We start from the raw sequence: 21,238 nt of genomic DNA on the forward strand, positions 1-21,238 counted from the left end.
TTGAGTGGCCCTGGGAATCGTGAGTAGGGGACCACCGACAGTAAACTATCATCAATAGTAAAAGTCCCAGAAACCCTCTTTCAAGGGGGTTGCTTCCTACATAACATTGGAATCACGGTTTTACTGTGTTCTTTATGAGGCTGAGAACAGCATGTTCTCACTGTAGTTTACATCTGATCGGTGGCTACAAATGAGCCACAATAAAACTGGTTCAGTAGAAGCTTATAGTGTGATGTGTTGACTGCTATTGATGAGGGTCCCCATTGAAACAAGCTGATGTGCAGGTAAGGATACAGCATCCTACAGTTGCTTGTAGCTTCTCCCATTGCCAGTCATAAATGTTAGGCTGCCTGTCCACGGGTGTTTTTTTTGCATTGTGTTCCCCGCGGCGATAATACGGCCGCGGGGAACGCAGTGAACGCTTTCCATAACGTTGCTATGGAAAGCGGTGTCCACCCTGTCCACTAGCGGAGAATCATAGCGATTCTCCGCTCGCGAGGTGCCAATCAGGGCATGGTGCGAATTGTTGTGATTCTCCATGGTGAGCGGAGAATCAGATATTCTTACTGTGAAGATCTGTCAGATGGCTTCTGCTTCCCGGCGGCGGCTCCGCCACAGGATACCGCAACGCCTGTGGACAGGCAGCCTTAGGCGGAGACCCATTTTTACCTTTAGGCCTCTTTCACATTGTCGACAGTGATATCACTGCGCTTTTCTTGCGGCAATATTGCTATCGTAGCTGTGTTCCCGCGATTTCTGTGCACTATCGCTGTGTCTTTTTGCGTGACTTGGTAGCACTCTCTTGCTGGGATATTCGGGGGGGGGGGGGGCTTGAAATGTAAGCCCTAGCTGCATTTAATAAAACAATACATTACCTAACAGGCATTGTCCGCTCCCCTGCACTTCTGCTTCCGAAGCTCTGCGTTACTTGTTTGCAGTCTTTAGCCACTGCTTCTTGTTTAGGGGGTTCATAAATCCCACCTCCCAGGAAGCACTAGCTTTGATTATCTGAGCCGCGGCACTCGATGAACGAATCACGGCTATCACATTGAATGGCTGTGATTGGTTCATCAAGCGCTGCATTGATTGGCTGAGCAGCGATTTATTTATTCTTGTCTCTCAATGTAGCAGCCTACAAAACATCGCTAATGTGAAGGAACCCATTGGAAAGCATGGGCATCGCTTACATGCGATTTGTAGCGCTGTTGCATTGTGAGAAAATCGCGTGATTTTTGTCTCCCATGTGAAACCGCCCTTAACCTAAATACTTTATTTCATTTAAAGCAACCAAGCACACTTAAATGTGTTTCAAGGCTTGCATGCCTCTTCCTCTAGTAGAGCTTGGAATGTGAACCGCTTTGACAGGGACATTTGCTTAGCTGTGCATGCATAGAGAGGGAGCAGCTGTAGATGAGCTGTGTTTGAAGGAAGTATTGCAACTCAATTTTTTGAGGACTTGGTAAATAGAGTTTAATATGCTTTTATTGAATGAATGCATGTAACTTTTAAATTTGGGTTTTCTATTAATTTTGCAGGCAGAAACTAGAGTAAAGCTAAACTACTTGGACCAAATTGCCAAGTTCTGGGAGATCCAGTTATCCTCTCTGAAAATTCCAAATGTCGAGCGACGAATCCTGGACTTATATGGTCTCAGCAAGGTTACATACATTTTTTATATATTGTGCTATTGAGCGTTTTGGAAATGTTAAATTTATGCTTTTAACATAATTTTAACTGAATTTGCTGTGTTTTTGTCTTTTTTTTTTTTTTTTTTCTATATTGGAGTCCATATAAGAGACTCAGTATGCAAATATTTCAATGTTTTATTCTTGTTGCAAAATCTTATGTCCATATGTCCCCCTTTTTTTTTTTAGATCGTACAGGAGGAGGGTGGCTACGAAATGATTTGCAGAGAGAGGAGATGGGCTCGTGTGGCACAACGCATGGGATATCCCTCAGGAAAAAACCTCGGATCCCTGTTGAGGTCCCATTACGAACGTATTATATACCCCTTTCATATGTACCAGTCAGGAGCAAATTTGGTGGTAAGGTTCCCAATGTTTTAAACATTGATCCAGCGCCAAGGTATGAATTTCCTTTTTTCCCCCCCTTACATTGGAATATCTTAAATACAGGATTGTGGTGAACGACCACGTTATGACAGTGAAGAGAAGGATAAGGAATACAAACCACATAGCATACCATTGCGACAGTCTGTGCAACCTTCCAAAATTACCAGCTATGGGCGACGAGCCAAACGTCTGACTCAAGAGGTGAGATCTATATTATGACTCCTTTTTCCTTCACTCATGCAATTGTTCATACCTTCATTTTCTAGTCTGTAGACTGTTCTGTTACTGTATTAGCTGCGATTTGCATTCATCTTTGTCAAGGAGGCTGTGAGGAAGGTTTCACAGAGAGCCTGATCTCTAGGGACTGTTTGATTTCACATTTTTTTTAATTTATTTTTTTCCCTACTTCCCTTATTTTTGTCATTCCATGCAGGATCCTGACAGCTCAGATCCTGCCTCTCAAAGTTCCTCCCGGCCCCCAGAAACATCACCATCCTGGGTATATGGCCTTGTGTGTCTTATGTTCAACATAATACGATGCTTCTAACATGTTGGGTTGACCGTGACCTCCTGTTTAATTCTAAGATTGTGTCCTTTTCCCTGAATTTCTGTAAACCCATGTCTTGTCTGTTGTAAAATCTCTGACCTAACCTTGTACTGTTAGTTTTTTTTTCACTCCTTTGACGCTTCCTTCTTATTCTGCCTCAGTGTTCGTTCTTGTGCTATGACTCGTCTCACCTTGGCTTTCCCTTTTTTCATTTCAAGCCGGAGCCCACAGAAGAGGATATAGAAAAGAACCCAGAGTTGAAAAAACTTCAAATTTATGGCGCTGGCCCTAAAATGATGGGACTTGGCTTAATGGCAAAAGATAAAAATCTTCGTAAGAAAGGTATACAAGATGACTTTTTTTTTTCCTCTCCAGAAGAGACTTGTGCAAAAATCGAGTTAATACATAATTTGTGGTTTTATTAAGGGGGTTGGTCCAGGGTGTATTAAATAAACACAAATGCTGCTGTTGTCCATGGGTAATGTCTGTTACAGTTCAAGTCCATTCTCAATACCTAGAATACCAGCCACAACCCATAGGCATTATATCTTTGTAGGGGACCAGTTTTACTGATTCTTTTAACCCATTTAGTGACTGCCAATATGCCTTTAGGAAACAGCCGGCACCTGACGTTGTGTGGAGCGGGATCCACCCGCAATTCCCCTCCATACAACCATTTGATCGGACATACGAACAAATATACTTGCGAACCAGCTCCTGGAACAGAACCTGTTCGCAAGTAGGGGACCAACTGTGTTTTTTTTTTTTTTTAATTTTTTTTGTCTAGTGTGCAAAAGTGGTAACAAACAAAAAACAATATAAACTTGGTGTTAATGTAATCATACTGTTTCAGAGAATAAAGATGTTTTTACCACATGGTGCATACTACTGAAATTATTTTGTTTTAATTTTTACTTCCCCCTCCAAAACCATGGATATGTTAATACATTATGTATGCAACAAAATGTTGCCCTACAACTTATCCTGCAAGAAATATGGCTATATTGACGATTTTTCTTATTTCGAAGTTGTGAGTTCACGTCAGAGGTTTCATCGCAGATATGCCTCAAAATACTGGAAGAAACGGCACTGCATGCTTTTTCTTGCGGTAAAATGCAGACAGCTGAGTGGAAGCCGAACGGATCTGATCAGTCAGTGAGGTCCGTTCCGCGCTGTTCAGTCATAAGACGGACCCGTTCGGCCAGGGCATTCCCCTTTCCTGCTTCCCGAGTAAAGCAGGCAAACGGGTCCCCCTCCGCAGATAAAGTGCCAGCTAAGGCTGCTTTCACAAGTACCAGTTGACAACGACTCAACCATGAAACTAAAACTGCTCCAGATTCTGCATATTCTATTTGTGCTACATCCATGCAACACGTATATAACCAAATTGTGTTTATATATTGTATACAACTGAGTGCTGTTTGTATTATAGAAAGCGATATTCCAGAATGCCCGCCAACTCTTGTGGTTAAGGAGGAGGTCGGTGTAGATTCAAGAGATTTCAATGAATACTATACGCATATAAAGCGGGAGAGATCACTCAGCCCTGAACCCTGCACTAAGATGACTATGAGGCTTCGAAGGAATAATAGTAGTACGCAGTTTGTAAGTACACTTGCTTGTTGTGTTTTGGCATTTACCTGTTTACCTCTCTTGAAGACAACCCCTGTCCATGTCCTATTAGGGCATAAGGAGGGATCCTCTGCACAGGACCCAGGTCTGAGCAAGAATTTGTAGTCTCTCTGTGGTCACCATTAGAGATGAGCGAGAATTGCTCAATCGAGCATTGCCCTTAGCGAGTACCTGCCCGCTCGGGAGCAAAGATCCGGCGGGCGGGGAAAAGCGGGGAGGAACGAAGGGGAGATCTCTCTCTCCCCCCACTCATGGCCACAACTCACCTGTCACCCGTGCCGGCAGCCGAACCTTTTCTTCCGAGCGGGGAGTTACTCGCTAAGGACAATGCTCGATCAAGCAATTGTCCCTAGCGAGTATGCTCGCTCATCTCTAGTCACCATGTATTACTGAATTTTCCCTGCAGCAGCTGGCTGTTTGCTAAAGGTCTGTGCTCCCTGTACCCTCAATCAGTTGATCTAAAAAGGCATTGTCTCTTAGACTGTCTATATTTTTTTTTTTTAATTTCTACTGACATGGCCTTTACTTACTGTTTTAATGTAGGCCGACACTTTTGTTTGTCGGATTTGCTCCCGTGGAGATGACGATGAGAAGTTATTACTTTGTGATGGATGTGATGACAATTATCATACATTCTGTTTGCTGCCTCCACTTCCAGAACCTCCAAAAGGCATTTGGCACTGTCCCAAGTGTGTTATGGCCGTAAGTAGAAAAAAAAGACAAATACATTTTTGTAATCTTTAGATGGTGTGGGTGTTCCCATGCTTTATAATCCTTAACTGTATGAAATATTTTCTTCCTCCTAGGAATGCAAAAGGCCCCCTGAAGCATTTGGGTTTGAGCAGGCAACTCGAGAGTATACATTACAGAGCTTTGGTGAAATGGCAGATGCATTTAAGGCAGATTACTTCAACATGCCAGTTCATGTGAGTTTGCTTATTTGGTTTCCACTTGCAAGGAAGTTTTAGCTTTTTACCAATTTCCCCCCCCTCCCCACCAAAGCATACACTGGCACTACACCGACATTACCTGTCTAAGGTGGACACGTTGGTTAGTAACCAGTCGGCGTGCGTAAAATAATGTCTTCAGTCTATGGGGAGTGCGAAACACCCTTATTGGCTCTAAATTCTCAACATGTAGTAAATCTGTTTTTGAGAATATATGCCATGTATTTTTTTTTTTTGAGGTTTTTGCACTGTCCCCTTCTGCATGATTATTTTTTGAAATATCCCAATGTTTCTGACACTGAAGTGATGCTGCAACAAAATATGCTACCTGCACTTGGAGTGATTCCTTACCCACACGTAGGGAAAAGGATAGTTTAAATATCCAAGTAATAAATCTAGATATATGCCTCATTCGTGGTAGTTAAAACTCATTAACATGTATAATTAACACTCGCTTCTTCTTGACCCATGTTAATATTGCTTTTTGACGTCTGCAGATGGTACCTACAGAGCTGGTAGAGAAAGAGTTTTGGCGCCTGGTGAACAGTATAGAAGAGGATGTGACTGTACAGTATGGAGCAGATATTCACTCCAAGGAATTTGGCAGTGGTTTCCCCATGCTTGATGGCAAAACAGAGTTGACTCCTGAAGAGGAGGTGATTTTGATTTATCACATTATGTCAATTTTCCAGAAGCGTATGTATTTTTATATTTTCCTTTTTTGGTCTTTTGACACTTTCTGTTTATTACTTCAGGCATATGCTAAAAGTGGCTGGAACTTGAATGTTATGCCAGTGCTTGAACAATCTGTTCTGTGTCACATTAATGCTGACATCTCTGGGATGAAGGTACCTTGGCTCTATGTGGGCATGGTGTTCTCTGCCTTCTGTTGGCATATTGAGGATCACTGGAGCTATTCCATTAATTACCTTCACTGGTAAGTGTCCTGGGAGGAATAGAAACCTTTTCCAGCGTTATAGGCTAAAGTCTCTAATGTGTGGAGGAAAACCTCTTCATCTACAAAACTGATGTCCTCTCTGATAATTACTAGTGATTTTTCACTGCACGTGTTTCTCTTAATTGAGATTTTGCTATTTTTGGGTAGTTGTATTAAACCTCTGCTGTGCTATTCTTCTAGGGGAGAGCCTAAGACCTGGTATGGGGTGCCATCTTCTGCTGCTGAACAACTTGAAGAGGTTATGAAAAAGTTGACTCCAGAACTCTTTGAAAGTCAACCAGATCTCCTGCATCAGCTGGTCACACTAATGAACCCCAACACCTTGATGGCACATGGGGTGCCGGTTAGTAATCATAAGTCTTTTTCAATAGTGTTTTCTGTTGGTATTGGTTAATTTTATTCTCTTTACACTCAATATTAAATTCTCCTTCTAGGTTGTGCGAACAAACCAATGTGCTGGAGAGTTCGTAATAACGTTTCCAAGAGCTTATCACAGTGGCTTCAACCAGGGTTACAACTTTGCTGAGGCAGTTAATTTCTGCACTGCTGACTGGGTGAGTGGCTCATTAAAATGTTTTTTGCCTAAACCTGCAGATCGAGCATTAATACTGTAAAGACCTAGATCAGAGTAGTCAGGTTTTAAAGAGGTTTTCCAAGCATAAATACTATTGCTGACCTATTATCGGGATAGGTCATCAATAGTTGATTGGCCAGAGTCCACTGCTCTGGACCCCAACCGATCAGCTGAGCAGGCGCATGCTGTCAGCACCGCAGTAACATAAAGGTCAGAGCGGAAGCCGCCGTGTTGACCTCTGTGTAGTGGACGGTGCTTGTAAATGCAGGCTTGGCTCTCATTGAAACCAATGAAAGCTGTGCCTGCAGTGACAAGCACCGGCTGCCACATGGGAGGTTGGCGTGGAGACTTCCGCTACAAATACAGAGGTTGGAGCAGAAGCCTCCACGCTGTCCTTCGTGTAGTGGCTGGCTCTGTTGCGGCACTGACAGCATGCGCCCGCACAGCTGATCAGTTGTGGTCACGAGCGACTGACCCCAGCCAATCAACTATTGATGGCCTATCCTGATGATAGGTCAATAGTCTTTATGCCTGGACAACACCTTTAACAGGCTGGCCTTAAGGCGAGATCTGGCCACAATAAAAGAGCACTGTGTGAAAGATTACCAATTCTAAGTAAATTCTGGTGTATCTAAGTCTGTCTCACAGACAATCTGTCAAACTTCTAGCTCACAGCTGGCCGAAAGTGCATCGAGCATTATCGGAGGCTTCGTCGATACTGCGTCTTCTCACATGAGGAACTAATTTGCAAGATGGCTGCATGTCCTGAAAGACTGGACCTTACTTTGGCTGCTGCAGTGCACAAGGAAATGCTTATTCTAGTGCAGGAAGAACGGAGACTACGTAAGTCGCTGATGGAGCGAGGGATTACAGAGGCAGAACGCGAAGCTTTTGAGTTGCTCCCTGATGATGAAAGACAATGTCAGAAGTGCAAGACTACATGCTTTCTATCTGCTCTGGCATGCTATAACTGCCCTCAGGGCCTTGTGTGCTTGTATCACATTGAGGACTTGTGCCAGTGCCCAGCAGCTCGTCAGTATCTCAGGTAAGCCTGCAACTTCTGAACAACATTTTCTTTTATTTTGTACTACCAATGAGTTTCATTTGCTGCATTCCAATCCAGCATCTGGTTGTAGAACATGGGGATTCAGTAGGGGAAGTGACACGTTTTGTATGGAATAATCCATTTTAGGTACCGCTACACGCTTGATGAGCTGCCAGCAATGTTATACAAGTTGAAAATTCGGGCCGAGTCCTTTGACACCTGGGCAAACAAAGTTCGTCAGGCCTTGGAGCTTCAGAATGGGGCTAAGATAGGTGAGGTTTAATCTGCTCTTTAAGTTACAGAATTTGTCTCTTTTCCTGGTATATATTTTGCATGGGTTTGATTGTCTTTCAGAACTGGAGCAGCTGCAGGCTCTTGCAAAAGAGGCCTCCGACAAGCGGTTTGCTGAGAATGACATGCTCCAGCAACTGAAAAGCACCATTAAAGAGATTGAGTCTTGCATTCGTGAGGCACGGAATATTCTCAGTGATCCCGAACCTACAAGGTTAGCTTCATGAGTAGTAGTAGTAATCAATCTTTATATAGCCCCAAATATATTCCGTACAAAAATACCAAAACCACTGTTGCATAGTAACTAGTTGATGGAAACAGTAGGGATGAGGGACCTCCTCCAGCGAGCTTACATACTACAAATAATTGGGGGATGCAGAAGATGAAGGGGCTGGAGATGTGCACGGTATGGCGAGATGGAGAGTGAGTAGATCATATATTTAGTATTCAGTTATGTGATGGTGCCCAGTCGGTAAAGCTTGGGTTACATTATAACTCAGCACTATAGAAAGTTCATTTTATTTTCCCTGCCTGCTAGCAGAACTGTTCTTTCTAAATTTTTTATTTTAATTTTAGGAGCAATTCTACAGTAAAGTCTCTGGACAATTTGCATAAGCTTGTACAACGTATCCAAGTTCTTCCATGTGCACTGGATCAGCTGTCACCACTACAGGTAATTAACTTTTCCTCTTGCCCTGCTTCTTGTAATGTTATATCAAGGATATTTAGTGTATAACCTTTGTGTTAAATCTCCTCAGGAACTTCTGGAACGGGCTGATTCCTTACAGAAAGAGGCAAAGAATTGCTTGCAGTCTCTCCCAGAAAGTGCATCCCAGATGAAGGAAATGTTGGAGCGCTGTGATGCTTTTAATGTTCAGTTACCTGAAGCTGAGCAGTTGGCAAGGCATCTTCGTCAAGGGCACTGGTTATCACGGGTACGGGCGGCCCTCGTTGCAGGTCGTTCAGGCACACTCCAAGAGATGCGTTCGTTGTTACAAGAAGCTGGTGCTGTGGCTGAGAGCCCTGCGGTGGAGAAAGCTCGGAGTGAACTTAAAGAACTAATCTCCATTGCCCTCCGCTGGGAAGAAAAAGCTCAGATGTGCTTAGAAGCAAGGTGATCTTTCTGAATGGTCATTAATGTCAGTCAATATGAGCCCACTATTTCATTTGTTTTGATTTACATTCTTGTGTGAATATTTGTAGGCAGAAGCATCCTCCTGCTACCCTTGAAGCAATCATTAAGGAAGCCGAGAACATTCCAGTACAACTTCCTAATACACTAAGCTTGAAGGAGGCCCTCTGCAAGGCCCGAGCTTGGAGCGCTGATGTGGATGAGATTCAGGTCCGACATTGTTTTAATTGATACTTTATAGGCTAGTTTGAGAATTTTAATTTAGGCTTACGGACCATGGCCACATTTTTGAGAACCTGTTTTCAACTTTAGGAATGTGTGCGTGCTTAACATTTTTCTACTATGTTCAAGGCTGAAATTATGCATTGGAGGAGTGGTTTCAAAAGGAATAAGAAACCTAAAAGTTTTTATACTTTCTCTTCCTTTGCATTGGGGCGCACAACTGAAGACCATGAGTATAGCTACTGCTACTAGGAGGTAGACACTAAGCAAATAACTGTTAGCTCCTCCTACCAGCTATACCCCTCCTGCAGGCACCAAGCTATAACTAGTTCTGTCTCTTACTAGCCTTCAGGTGTTTTCCCTCTTGATTCTTGGGAATACAGGACTGGCATTAGACTCTCCCTATTACCTCCCCGAGGAGGGTGAACAGATTGGAATTGGCCAGTCTTTTGCTGGCCTGACCCTCAGAAGAGAAAGGAGTCATAGTGAACCCCACCCCTTCCTGGTTTTTGAAGCACTCTACCTATTCAAAGGTAAGCGGGCACAGATTGCTGGAGCTATGTTTCAAACATGAGTATTCCTTCATCTAGGTATGTATTTGTCCTTTCTGCTCCTCTTCTTATTATTTTCTTGCCACTTCCAACTCCACTATTCACTTCAGGCTCTGCTACCTGCACTGCAGCTCTCTTCCCTAGCTTCTCTTATTGATCCTGAGGCATAACTTGCACATGTGCAGGGGGCTCCTCATCCCTCTCTTCTCCTCCTGCCTCTTCACTGCCTTGCTATACCAGGACTCTTGGTTATAGGTGCAAGACTGCAGAAACGCACGGCTTAGGACATTAAGACTGTGCAGGAGTCGACCGTCCCGATAAACATGTTGGAACCTCAAGCAGTTTTCTTGTCGCTTCAACACTTTGCACCCCACCTAACATTTTGGGGTCCAAACGGACAAAGCTTACAGCAGTCTCATACATCAATCATCAAGGTGGAACCTGCAGCTCTGCAGTCATGGCAAAAGCAGCAATGATCCTGACATGGAGCCGAGGATCACCTTCCAGCCCTTTGGTGGTCCACATTCCAGGCATGGACATCTGGGTAGCTGATTTTTCTGAACCAAGAAACCCATGAAGCCAGGATAATGGGAGGTCCATCCTGACATGTTCCAAACCCTGTTGGAAATAGGGATCAACTAAACGTCTATATGATGGCGGCCAGAATGAACTGCAAGCTCCCAACCTTCTGGTCTAGGTTACATGACTCCAAGGCTTATGTAGTGGGTGCCCTCATAGTTCCCTAGATCAACTTCCATTTCCTGTATGTCTTCCCTCCCTTTCCACTCATCCCATGACTTCTCAAGAAGATCAAGCTCGAAGGCCTTCTGGTAATTCTGATCGCCCCAGACTAACTTGGATGTGCGTGATACGCGGATTTTGTCAACCTACTCACTGACTTTCTGTGGGGCCTCCCTCCTTGAAGATCTTCACTTACAGCTGAGATTATCTGTGCATCGTTTAATGGTGTGGCGATTAACGCTGTGATTCTGAGGGCCTGTGGATTTGCAGAGCCTGTCATTCAGGCTATGATTAAGGCTAGAAAGCTGCCTTCCTGGGTTTAAAACCTCGTCTGGAAGACCTTATTCCTCTGGTGAGAACGACGCAACTGTGTCATCCTATACTTTTTTTTTTCTTTGTTCTTTCTCTTTTCTTTTGTCCTTCAGAAGGGGCTGGAGGGCTCAGACCTTAGTTTCCTTAAGGGTCAGGTATCGGCGTTATCTATTCTTTTCTAAAGACCCCTGGCTTCTAAGTCTGCTGCCTTCCTACAGGGGTTCATTCACACCATCCCTCCATATTGGTCTCCTGTCCCATCCTCTAACCTCAATCTGGTACTGGATGCACTGGAGTCTCATCCCTTCAGGCTGTTGTGCAACATCCTGGCTCGTCTTTTGTCCTGGAAGGTAGCAGTTACTTCCATCCAAAGGGTTTCTGAGCTCGCAGCCTTGTCGGTCAAACCTCCATTCACTATCTTCTTTCAGGACAACTGGGTCCGGCATCCCATGCCTGCTTTCCAAACTAAGGTGTGGTGTCAGCCTTCCACATCAATGAGGACCTTGTCTTACCTTCGTTATGCCCCTCTACCATTTACCCAAGATAATTGGCTCTCCACAAGTTGGACTTGGTGCAAGCTTTGCAGATGTACCTCTCCCAGATGTTGTCTTTTTGACGCCCATACTTGCTTTTTTGTAATTCCAGAAGGCCCGACACGTGGCCTTGCAGCTCCTAAAACCATCCCATCATGCTGGATCAGGTCAGTAGTGGTGGAGGCCTACCGTGCCAGATGGCTCAGAACCTTCCTTTCGGGTTACCGCACACTCTACCCGGGCAGTGGATGCATTTTGGGCAGTACGCAACAGCACTTCTGCTCTTCAAATGTAGAAGGCTACTATGTGGGCCTCTCTACACACCTTCTCAAGGTTCTACTGGGTACATAAAGCTCTGTTGCATTTGTAACCTATTTTCTCATCTGTGTCTTTGGGGAACACAGCAAAAACCTTGGGTGTAGCTTCTGCCACTAGGAGGCGACACTAAGCATAAGGGTTAACTCCTCCCACTAGCTGCATACCTTCTGCGAGCATCATGCTCAGTTTTGAGCTTAGTGTCATAGGAGGCAGGCTGTCTCGCCTACGGAGACTATTCTTTATTTTCATTTTAATCTTTTTCTGGAAGACAGGGAGACAGGACTCTCCCTGTTAACCCGCCAAGGAGGGCGAACTGAATGAAGCTAACCTTCTCGTCTGCCTGGTCCCTCAGAAGAAAAGAGGCACATTTAGGCCCTAACCTAAATGTGACCCACCAGCCCTAGAGTTAGTTACGTCGGATGGATACAGAAGCACGTTGTGATCTTCCAGCACTATTGCTTGCAGGAGACCGCGAAACAGTATATACTTGTACTGTTTGCAATCTTAAGGGTCGTCCCCCTCTATTGCTGATGTTTCCTCAAGGGACCTGCGAGAATTCCGTACCAGTGTACCCTTGCTGTGTGGCCAACCTTCTTGTACCTAGTGTATTTATGTGATTGCAATGAATCCCACTACAGTGCCAACCCTAGTTCACTATCCAATCAGTCACCTTTCCAAGGCTAGACTTCTTTGGGAACCCATGGCTTCATGCAGAAGTGGATGCTGTGGGCTTTGTCACAGGCTCATGGGGCCGAAGGATCTCTTGATGCAAGTTCTTTTTGCTCTACAGCTAACCAGACAGCCTACATCACGGTCATGTGTTGCCGGGATGCGCAGCATCGCGGCTAGGTTGCGCTTCAGCTATGCAGCCTGGGACCGTAGAGTGGTTCTGGAGTTCTGGATCTCCCACATTCTGGCGGTAGTCAGCTGTGTATACGACTTCTGCAAGATAGTACAACTGGGAAGCCAGGAACTTCCCTCCGCAAGCTTTCCAGCAATGTTCTTTACGGGACGCCATCCAGAAACGGTTGTGGAGCGCAACGAGTTGTCTACACTGGCATCTGGAATCGAACCATTCCCGTCCTTAGGTGGGACTGTGAAAGCGATATTGGCAGCCTGGGGTTTTATGGAAGCTGACGTACAGCCAGGTCGACTATTGGAAGGTCCCCAGCCCTCTGAAGTTCCACGCTGATGGCGCCACAGCTCTATTTTGGGATTCTTACTGGTGCCGAAGTCAGGAGACTGTCGTTATCGACCTGTGGTATATTCTCTTGCTGCTGGTGGTATCGAGATCGACTTCAGTGAAGAATTTGGTGGCACCCCAAGGACCGCCCCGCTTAAAAGTGGACTCGGTCTGACTATGCAGGACTACCTTTTTCAGGAGGCATTCTTTAGTTGCACTGGCTCTAGACTGTTACTGGCTATCCCGATTTTGTATCATTAGTTTTCCAAGGTGAACTACTCGCCGTGGATTTGCTTGCAGCAGTAAAGGGTTACCATGCCAGTGATGCTATATTTTCAGGCCATGTTATGGCACATATTACTCGGACACCGCTGTCTCGTCGGAAGCCCCTAATCAGGAGTCTCTTCTCCCGGAGGGTGGATGGGACTGTTACTCTGGCCCCTTTATGCTCTGTCTCTGAGCATGCTGGATACCTAGACAACTATCAACAGTTAAGGAGTGGATTCGCTTCTTTACTCCTGTGGCTTCTTATATTTTCCCACCCCTTTGGATACTGTTCTGGAACATTCCAAGTTGTGTTCCCCAATAATACAGATGAGAAAACCTAGATTTTGGTAAGAACTTGCTGTAAAATCTTTCTTGTCCTGGTCATTGGGAGACACCGCACCCTCCCAGTTGGTTATTCGGACTGTAACGTATACTCATTGGTTGGAGGAGTGTCCACCGTGCAGTCGCACATGGTGTTACAGCGAAGTACAACTTTTCAGTATTATTTATTATTGTCGTATCCTACTGGCTGCTCCTACTGCTTGCATACAAACTGAGCTAACATGGTGCTCGCAGGAGGGGTATAGCTAGTGGGAGGAGTTAACACTTTTATACTTAGTGTCGCCTCCTAGTGGCAGAAGCTATACCCAAGTTCTTTGCTGTGTCCCCCAATGAACAAGACGAGAAAGAGACTTTACAGTAAGTTCTTAGTAAAATCTAATCTGTTCACTTTATCTGGTTTACCCGGTTTATTTCCTACTGCTTGCGTACAAATTGGTTAACTTGGTGCCTGCAGGAGGGGTATAGCCTCCTAGTGGTAGTAGCTCTACTCCTGGTCTTAAGCTGTATCCCCCAATTGATTTGAGATGAGATTTTCTGGTAAGATTTTCCTGATTTGAGTCACTTCATGCTTTGGCTCAAAGAAACTGAATCCTGTGTCGGAAGAGGAAAGTCCTTTGTCTTGCTGCTGCTGAACTCTATAAATTAAAAATGTTTAATTTTAAGTTTTAAAATGTACATTTTAAATTCGCATACTAAAGTATGTAAACTTCTGCCAACCCCCGACTCCATGTGAGCCACACGGTCATTTTAGCATTAGTCAACGAGCTGCAATTCTCCCAGAACAAGTCCTGATCGGAGTCCGTAGCTGCCAGATGCTGATCCAGTAATGAGCTTATTCTGCTCAGTCTTGTCAAGTCTAAAAATACAATGAAAACCGGTAATGCTTCGAGGTTTCAGCATTAATTACCTCAGTGAAGTATTCTGGTATTTGACAAGCATGAAATTGTAGAATCTATTGTTCTTTTGACATCTTTTATGTACTTTTTAGAGTGGTGATCACTACCCCTGTCTTGATGACTTGGAGGGGCTGGTTGCTGTTGGTCGAGATCTTCCCGTCAAAATGGACGAACTTCATCAATTGGAAGTACAAGTGGCTGCAGCTCATTCCTGGCGGGACAAGGCAACAAAGACTTTCTTAAAGAAGAACTCCTGTTATAGTCTTCTAGAGGTAAATCCTGCTGAAGTTCATCCCATTATCCAAGTTTTTAATGTGTTATACATTGATAGACTTTCCACAGTGTAGGTATCCATGTTTGATGGGAGAGAGTCTGAATCTTGGGACTCTTGCCAATTAGCAAAATCAAAATTTCGCTGTGCCATGGCATCTTCATTCTGCTGATTAGCAGAGGTCTTGGAGGCTCAGACACAGACCAGTCTGAAGAAAAGATTATCAATGTTTAGCTACTGAGAAACCATTTCAGTAGTTGTGTGCGCGCTTTTCGGGGAACTCTTAACGTCATGCTAAAGATGGGGTTTCCATTCCTATTTATCCAAATAGGTTTGAATATGGCCTCCAGGACTCCAGCCTATGGTGGCCTATGAATCGCGGCAGAAAACAAGCCCTCATAGAGCATCGTCGATTGGAAAAATAAAAAATGCTTCGGATCTTGGAATGCGAGAACACGAAAGCAAATATTTAAAACAAGAGAAAATTTGTGTACAAAAATAGCAAAACGCAAAAAAACTGTAAACTCTGTATTGCCAGAATCGTACTGATCTAGAGAATGTCACATTATTTTGCATACTGAACGCCATATAAATGAAATCCCAAAAAAAAGCTAATGCCTTAATTTTTTTTTTCTCAAATTCCCCCACCAAAACCCCCCCAAAACCTTGTTACAATACATTACATGTATCATGGCTCTAGGAATGTAACTATGAAAACTGAAAAATGTAGTTAGTCATTAAGGTACAAAGAGGCTTTGTCACTAAGGCTGCCTTCACACTGGTGAGAAAAGGCAGAATTCTGAAACCCATGCCTTCCAATGACTTCATTTCCATTTGCGATGTTTTTCTATTATGCGATGTTAGATTTGGAAATCGCTGCCTACCCCTTTTCTGCATTTTTTTCTTCCCTCGCCCGTTTCCCGATCGAGCCTCCGATTTATTGCATCGCATGAATTTGCAATGTTTGTTCGATGCCTTTTTTTTGTTAGCAATACTTGTTTTCTATAGCACGAGAAAACTGCAGGCAGCAGCGATGTGATGTGCCGTGTCTTTTCAGGAAAAAGCATTGTTGATTCTCCGATCACATGAGCAAAAAATGCAATATTGCTGCAATTTTTCTTACGGCGATATGCTCACCAGTGTGAGGGAGGGGTTAATGACGGAACAAGATAAGTATAGCTTAAATAAAAGCGAATGGGAAGAAATTACTTGATGTCCCTTTTTGGCACCTCCATTCCGGCAGCTGCTGTACTCTTGTGCCCTGTGACAGCACTTCTTTCCCGGTCACTGGCTTTGTGCAGTTTTTCATGAGATATTGCCATGAACATACTAAAAACCGTAACCAGTTTGTACATATGGATGAACCTTGATTCAGGTGGTGGCTTGGAGCTGCTCAATAAGAGGAGAAGCCTAGCTAGGCAGGAAGTGTTCTCAGTAAGGCTCTTGCATGCTTTTAAGATTCTAAGTGCATGAAAGCCTTTGGATACATTCATCTTGTGCTTCACGTTTCCCTGCGCACGTGCCGAACGTTAAGTAAAATTTGAAATATGAACAGAACCTGACTTGGTATTGGGGTGGATACAGGTATCGGGCCTCAGTAATTGGAAAACTGCTACATTGTTCCTCTTCTTGGTGTCTACTGATGGCCTTTTATATGACTCGTAACAACATGGTCTTGTTAATTAAAAGTATCTATAAAATGCTCTCCAGTGCTTCTAAACCATTTTACCCCAGAGATACCCCAAAAACTGTCCCATCCCTTTTTCTCCATCATATGTGGAGCTTTTGTAAGAGGGTAACTTCTCGTCTTATTATTGCAGGTACTGTGCCCAAGTGCGGATGTATGCTCAGGTAGTAGCAAGAGGTCCCAGTGGCGGAAAGAGAGGGAGCATGGTTTGTATCGATCTGATATAGAGAGCCTGGGGCTATCTGCACAAGACCTGCGAGATCCTGGATGCATCGTAAGTACTACACAACATAAGCCTTATATATAGCATAATGAAGTGTTTGTATTGATTCAACATCATACTGTCAATCTATTCAGGTCCTGGCCTTTAAAGAAGGGGAACAGAAGGAAAAGGCTGGTATTCTAAGACTACGGACTATGAATTCCTCGCTGGAGAGAGGTTGTGTTTGCATGTGCGGAGAGGCTCCAGGGGAGCTTATGCTGCGCTGTGAACTTTGCCAGGACATGTTTCATGGCCTTTGTGTATCTGGACCCAGACTCTCTACTCATCGTGGGGCACACTCTTCTCCATCTCTAGCTTGGTGGGAATGGGACAGTCGATTCTTGTGCCCGCTCTGTGTGCGTTCGCGGCGGCCTCGGCTTCAGACTATACTTTCTCTGTTGGTTGCTCTTCAGAAGTTGTCAGTGCGCTTACCTGAAGGAGAAGCCCTGCAGTGTTTAACAGAGAGGGCAATGAGCTGGCAGGATCGAGCTCGCAGGGTCCTGGCAACACCAGAAATATCTAATGCTGCTGCAACCCTGGCGGAGAGAAGACAGCGGTTACAACATTATAAAGACCCACAGGCACTGAGGGAGACGACACGCAACGAGCAGAATCCTGTAAGTACTTTTGGAGGAATCTTTAGGAATAGTGAAGATAGGGTTTTTTAAATGTAGTCCTTACTCTGGGTTTGAACATTCTCCTAAAATCATAGATTATGTCTGGTCACAGAGCTCAGTTCTGGAAGACACTAGGTATGTTCGTACATGGCAGAAATTTCTGCGACTGGTGCTTTCATCTGAATTGGGCTTGCAGAAGTCTATGCTTGTGCTGCTGACGCAACTCTATTCTGATGAATACAACTGTTTTTATTCTCAAACTCCTGCCACGAGTCTCTTACTTCAGCCGTTGTGTAATCTCAGACTGACTGAGGCATAGGATTTAAGCATTGCATCATATTTTACACTTTTTCTTCACTTAAATGTATGTATTTTGGGCTAACAATTGATTTGTAATGGGGTTTAAGGATTTTGTCTTCTGCGGCTTCTACATTCCACTCTATATAGAAACTGCAGACTGTCTTATATCTGTTGGTAAGGCTGGACTGCTGCTTATGCTTCTTTGCATGGGCCAAATACTCAGCCCGATGTAATGAGTGCATATTGGTGCTTGTTTTCTTTAACGCTGGACAAGAATGTGCTTATGGGGACTAGCTGGCTCCCTAGGCTGGCTGCACATTTTCTTGCTCACACAAGGAGATACATCTACAGATACACCACCTATCAGCAAGCAATGTGTATGCTCTCATAAACGTTTTGCTCATTCGTCTGTTCTTTAGTCCCTTTTACATAGCCCAATTGTCAGGTGAACAAGCATTTGGAGGACCGTTCGGGCCTGATAATTGGCCTGTGTAAGAGGACAATTCGTTTTTCCCCTCTCCTCTCCTGAATGTTATTGACTAATTTATGACTACAAAGAAACTTTGAGGTCCTAAATTGGCTAAGCGCTTCAGGAGGGGAGAGAAGGGCTCACAATCAAGCCATCGGTCCAGCTTCACTGACGGATCTCTTATTGAGACTGTCTGCAGCTACTATATACAGTGATTGTAGCAGAGCCGAAGAGAGGTGTCCTTATGGCAACCTTTTCGGTCCTCTGCCCCAGTTATTCAAAGTTTAGTGGATTGAAATCGCCAGGTTAGAGATGAGCGAGCATACTCGCTAAGGCTAACTACTCGAGCGAGTACTGCCTTAGTCGAGTATCTGCCCGCTCGTCTTTAAAGATTCGGCTGCCAGCGTGGGTGACGGGTGAGTTGGGGGAGAGGGATCTCCCCTCCATTCCTCCCGCCGCTAGCAGCCGAATCTTTAGAGACGAGCAGACAGATACTCGACTAAGGCAGTACTCGCTCATCTCTACGCCAGGTACATAAACATCCATGACCTAACCTGAATGTGGACATTGATGTGAATAGTGATTTAGATCCAGACAAAGCTTTTCTGATTTAAACCACAACCTCATTTTTATATACTGTGTGCTAGATCTCCTATATCTGTCACCAGTAAACCTAAGTGCAGCTTCCAGTTTGTAGAGGAGGATGCTGAAATCAAACTTTTATAAAAACTACAAGTTTGATTAGAACTCCGCCCTTAATTGCATTTTTAATGTGGCCTTTTGCAGGTTTAATGGCATGGATGATATCCTGTCAGAGGGGCCCATAGTAGTGAATGACAGTGATGAGGTGGTTCATGATAAAACTGCCTGGTATAAGCTTCTAAAACTATTCCTTAGTATATAGGGTGCAGATTACAAAAATGCAAGCCGTCTCCTCATGCCTCCTGAGCACTGGATCTATCGCACTTTATAGAAAAAGGTTTCTGCCCCCGGGTAGTCCAGATCAACTCTAATGTAATGGCACCACCAGCTGTCCCCATTCTGTGTCCACCTGAGTAATGGTGCTGCCTGCTCTGGGTCTTCCCTCTCAGCTCCGCTGGCAATGTGGAGGGATTACTGCTGTGGGGAGCGGCCAATTCTGAAGGTGCCGCGACTTCTCTAACATCAGAGATGTTGACCAAGTGATGCATGAGATGGAGTTGCCCCAGAACAGGAAGACTGAGCATGTGTAACCACCTTGGAACATTTACTGAAGTGGTCACAAAATGCAAACAGCAGGTGGCGCACTTTTAACATTAGTTCTGGACGTTCTGCAGATAGGAACATTTTCTATTAAGTCTAAATGGCAAAAAAAATGTTTAGGTGCTGTATTTATGTATAAAAAATATTTTATTTTAGGGCATTTCCTTTTAACACCTTCATTTCTCCATGAAGCACATGTAGTGTGAGGTGCTTAGTGCAAATGATGTACATGCACAGCAGGTAGAAGTTCAGGAACTTGCTGTAATTGACAGATGGGGTCCTGCTGCAACCTGCCGCAATCTGGGATAACTCTTAACACCTTACATGCCAAAATCAACTGATTGCGACCTGTAAGTGGGTGGTGAACAGAGAGCATGAGGTCCCTTTGACGTCCTCGTGGAGGGCTGATGGCTTGCTATAGCCTCCAGGACTGTTTCGCAGCTAGGATACACTGTTTGTAACCAAAGCCACTGCTCCGACCCCCTGTGTGGTGGCTGGCGCTCATAATTGTAGGCACTGTTCCCGTTGATTTCGGTGAGAGTGGCACTGGCCACTACGCGGGTTGGAGCAGTGGCTGCCACGCTGACCCTGCTGTATCCGGCTGTGACAGTAGGGGCTGCCTGGAAAAACGCTTTTAAGTGCTAAACTAGGTTGTGTCCTTAAGGTGTCTGTCACACGGGCTACAAAATCGCGAGATTTTGTAGTGATGCGACATCGCCGCTCCAAAACACATGTATGAGAAGCCCATGGCTTCCAAAGAGTTCTTTCACATGAGATATTTTGTAGCCTGAAAGAACCTATTGGGAACCATGAGCTTCATGTACATGCGTTTTGTAGCAATGTCTCATCTCTACAAAATCTCGCAATTTTGTAGGCCATGTGAAAATGCTAAGAGATTAATGAATGTCAGCATTGACTGAAATTATTACCAATCTCATGGATTATATACTTTAACACCTTTTAACCTTAAGGATTAAGCGATCTCTATAGTTGCATTGCAAGAGCCATAACGTGTTAACACGGTGTAGGCGCTTGTATTTTTTTAAATGTATATTTTCATAGCGCCACTTTTGGATGCCATACAGTGCATTGTTTAACTTCTCTTTTTTTGTGTGTGGGGTGGTGGTGGGGGTGTTGGAGACGAAAAAAAGTGAATTTCAGCTTTTTTTATTTTTTTTATTTTTCTTTTTTCATTTTGCTCTCACAGCGTCCAGCATTGGATAAATAGAACATGCTACCTATCTGTATCAGCACTTATTGCAGTACCAAGTTGATAGCAATAGCGGGTTTAGATCTTTCTTTTTTTACTTTAGCAACCAAAACCAAAAAACACTTTTCTTTTAAGGAAAAAAACTGCATCACTATAGAAGATTTAGACTATAACTTATTTTTAGTTTTCTCTCTCTGTAAGGGCTTATTTTTTGCGGGATGAATTGTAAATTTTGTAAAAAAATTTTTTTTTCTTCTTTTGAGTGCTGCAGAGTGGCGGTGGGGCAGACTGTGAGCAGCTTAGCACTTGGCTGAAGCTGGCCTGGCCAGCAATCCAGCGTGGGGGGGGGGGGGTGTGTGCATCTTGGCTCCACCCCCTAGTTCCGGTGGCATCAAGATACAATACCCGGTTTCTGTAGGATAAAAATAAGTATTTTTCAACTTTAAGCTTTATTGAACTTTTTGAAACTATTTTTTTGGTCTCGGACTTTTTTACTAGTTCGATCGATAGGGTAGTGCATTCTACTAAGCCTTTGACAGCAGCCTATGTTCAAATGACAAATGTTTCATGTGGAAGAATCCGTCAAGTATCTGCAATAAAGTCCACAGCAGAAATCT

At 44.1% G+C, this 21,238-nt stretch overlaps 1 protein-coding gene across 7 annotated transcripts in view; it reads left to right on the forward strand.

The window, feature by feature from the left end:
- The window catches only part of KDM5C (lysine demethylase 5C), a 36,683-nt gene that overhangs the window by 12,154 nt on the left and 3,291 nt on the right, over positions 1–21,238 (forward strand). For 4 of the 7 annotated variants that reach the window (XM_066580629.1, XM_066580627.1, XM_066580631.1 and 1 more), the window contains exons 4-23: positions 1,536–1,658; positions 1,875–2,045; positions 2,136–2,273; positions 2,506–2,571; positions 2,838–2,961; positions 4,052–4,224; positions 4,795–4,953; positions 5,058–5,177; positions 5,696–6,135; positions 6,337–6,499; positions 6,591–6,710; positions 7,399–7,775; positions 7,923–8,047; positions 8,130–8,280; positions 8,643–8,739; positions 8,825–9,180; positions 9,270–9,408; positions 14,656–14,835; positions 16,655–16,795; positions 16,879–17,400. In XM_066580629.1, the coding sequence (XP_066436726.1) occupies positions 1,536–1,658; positions 1,875–2,045; positions 2,136–2,273; positions 2,506–2,571; positions 2,838–2,961; positions 4,052–4,224; positions 4,795–4,953; positions 5,058–5,177; positions 5,696–6,135; positions 6,337–6,499; positions 6,591–6,710; positions 7,399–7,775; positions 7,923–8,047; positions 8,130–8,280; positions 8,643–8,739; positions 8,825–9,180; positions 9,270–9,408; positions 14,656–14,835; positions 16,655–16,795; positions 16,879–17,400 (3,885 nt within the window). The remainder of the gene's footprint in view (positions 1–1,535; positions 1,659–1,874; positions 2,046–2,135; positions 2,274–2,505; positions 2,572–2,837; positions 2,962–4,051; positions 4,225–4,794; positions 4,954–5,057; positions 5,178–5,695; positions 6,136–6,336; positions 6,500–6,590; positions 6,711–7,398; positions 7,776–7,922; positions 8,048–8,129; positions 8,281–8,642; positions 8,740–8,824; positions 9,181–9,269; positions 9,409–14,655; positions 14,836–16,654; positions 16,796–16,878; positions 17,401–21,238) is intronic. The other 3 variants (XM_066580633.1, XM_066580634.1, XM_066580632.1) reach the window with 3 other exon arrangements.

The sequence above is a fragment of the Eleutherodactylus coqui genome, chromosome 10 (assembly GCF_035609145.1).
Source record: "Eleutherodactylus coqui strain aEleCoq1 chromosome 10, aEleCoq1.hap1, whole genome shotgun sequence".
In the NCBI taxonomy this organism is placed as follows: domain Eukaryota; kingdom Metazoa; phylum Chordata; class Amphibia; order Anura; family Eleutherodactylidae; genus Eleutherodactylus; species Eleutherodactylus coqui.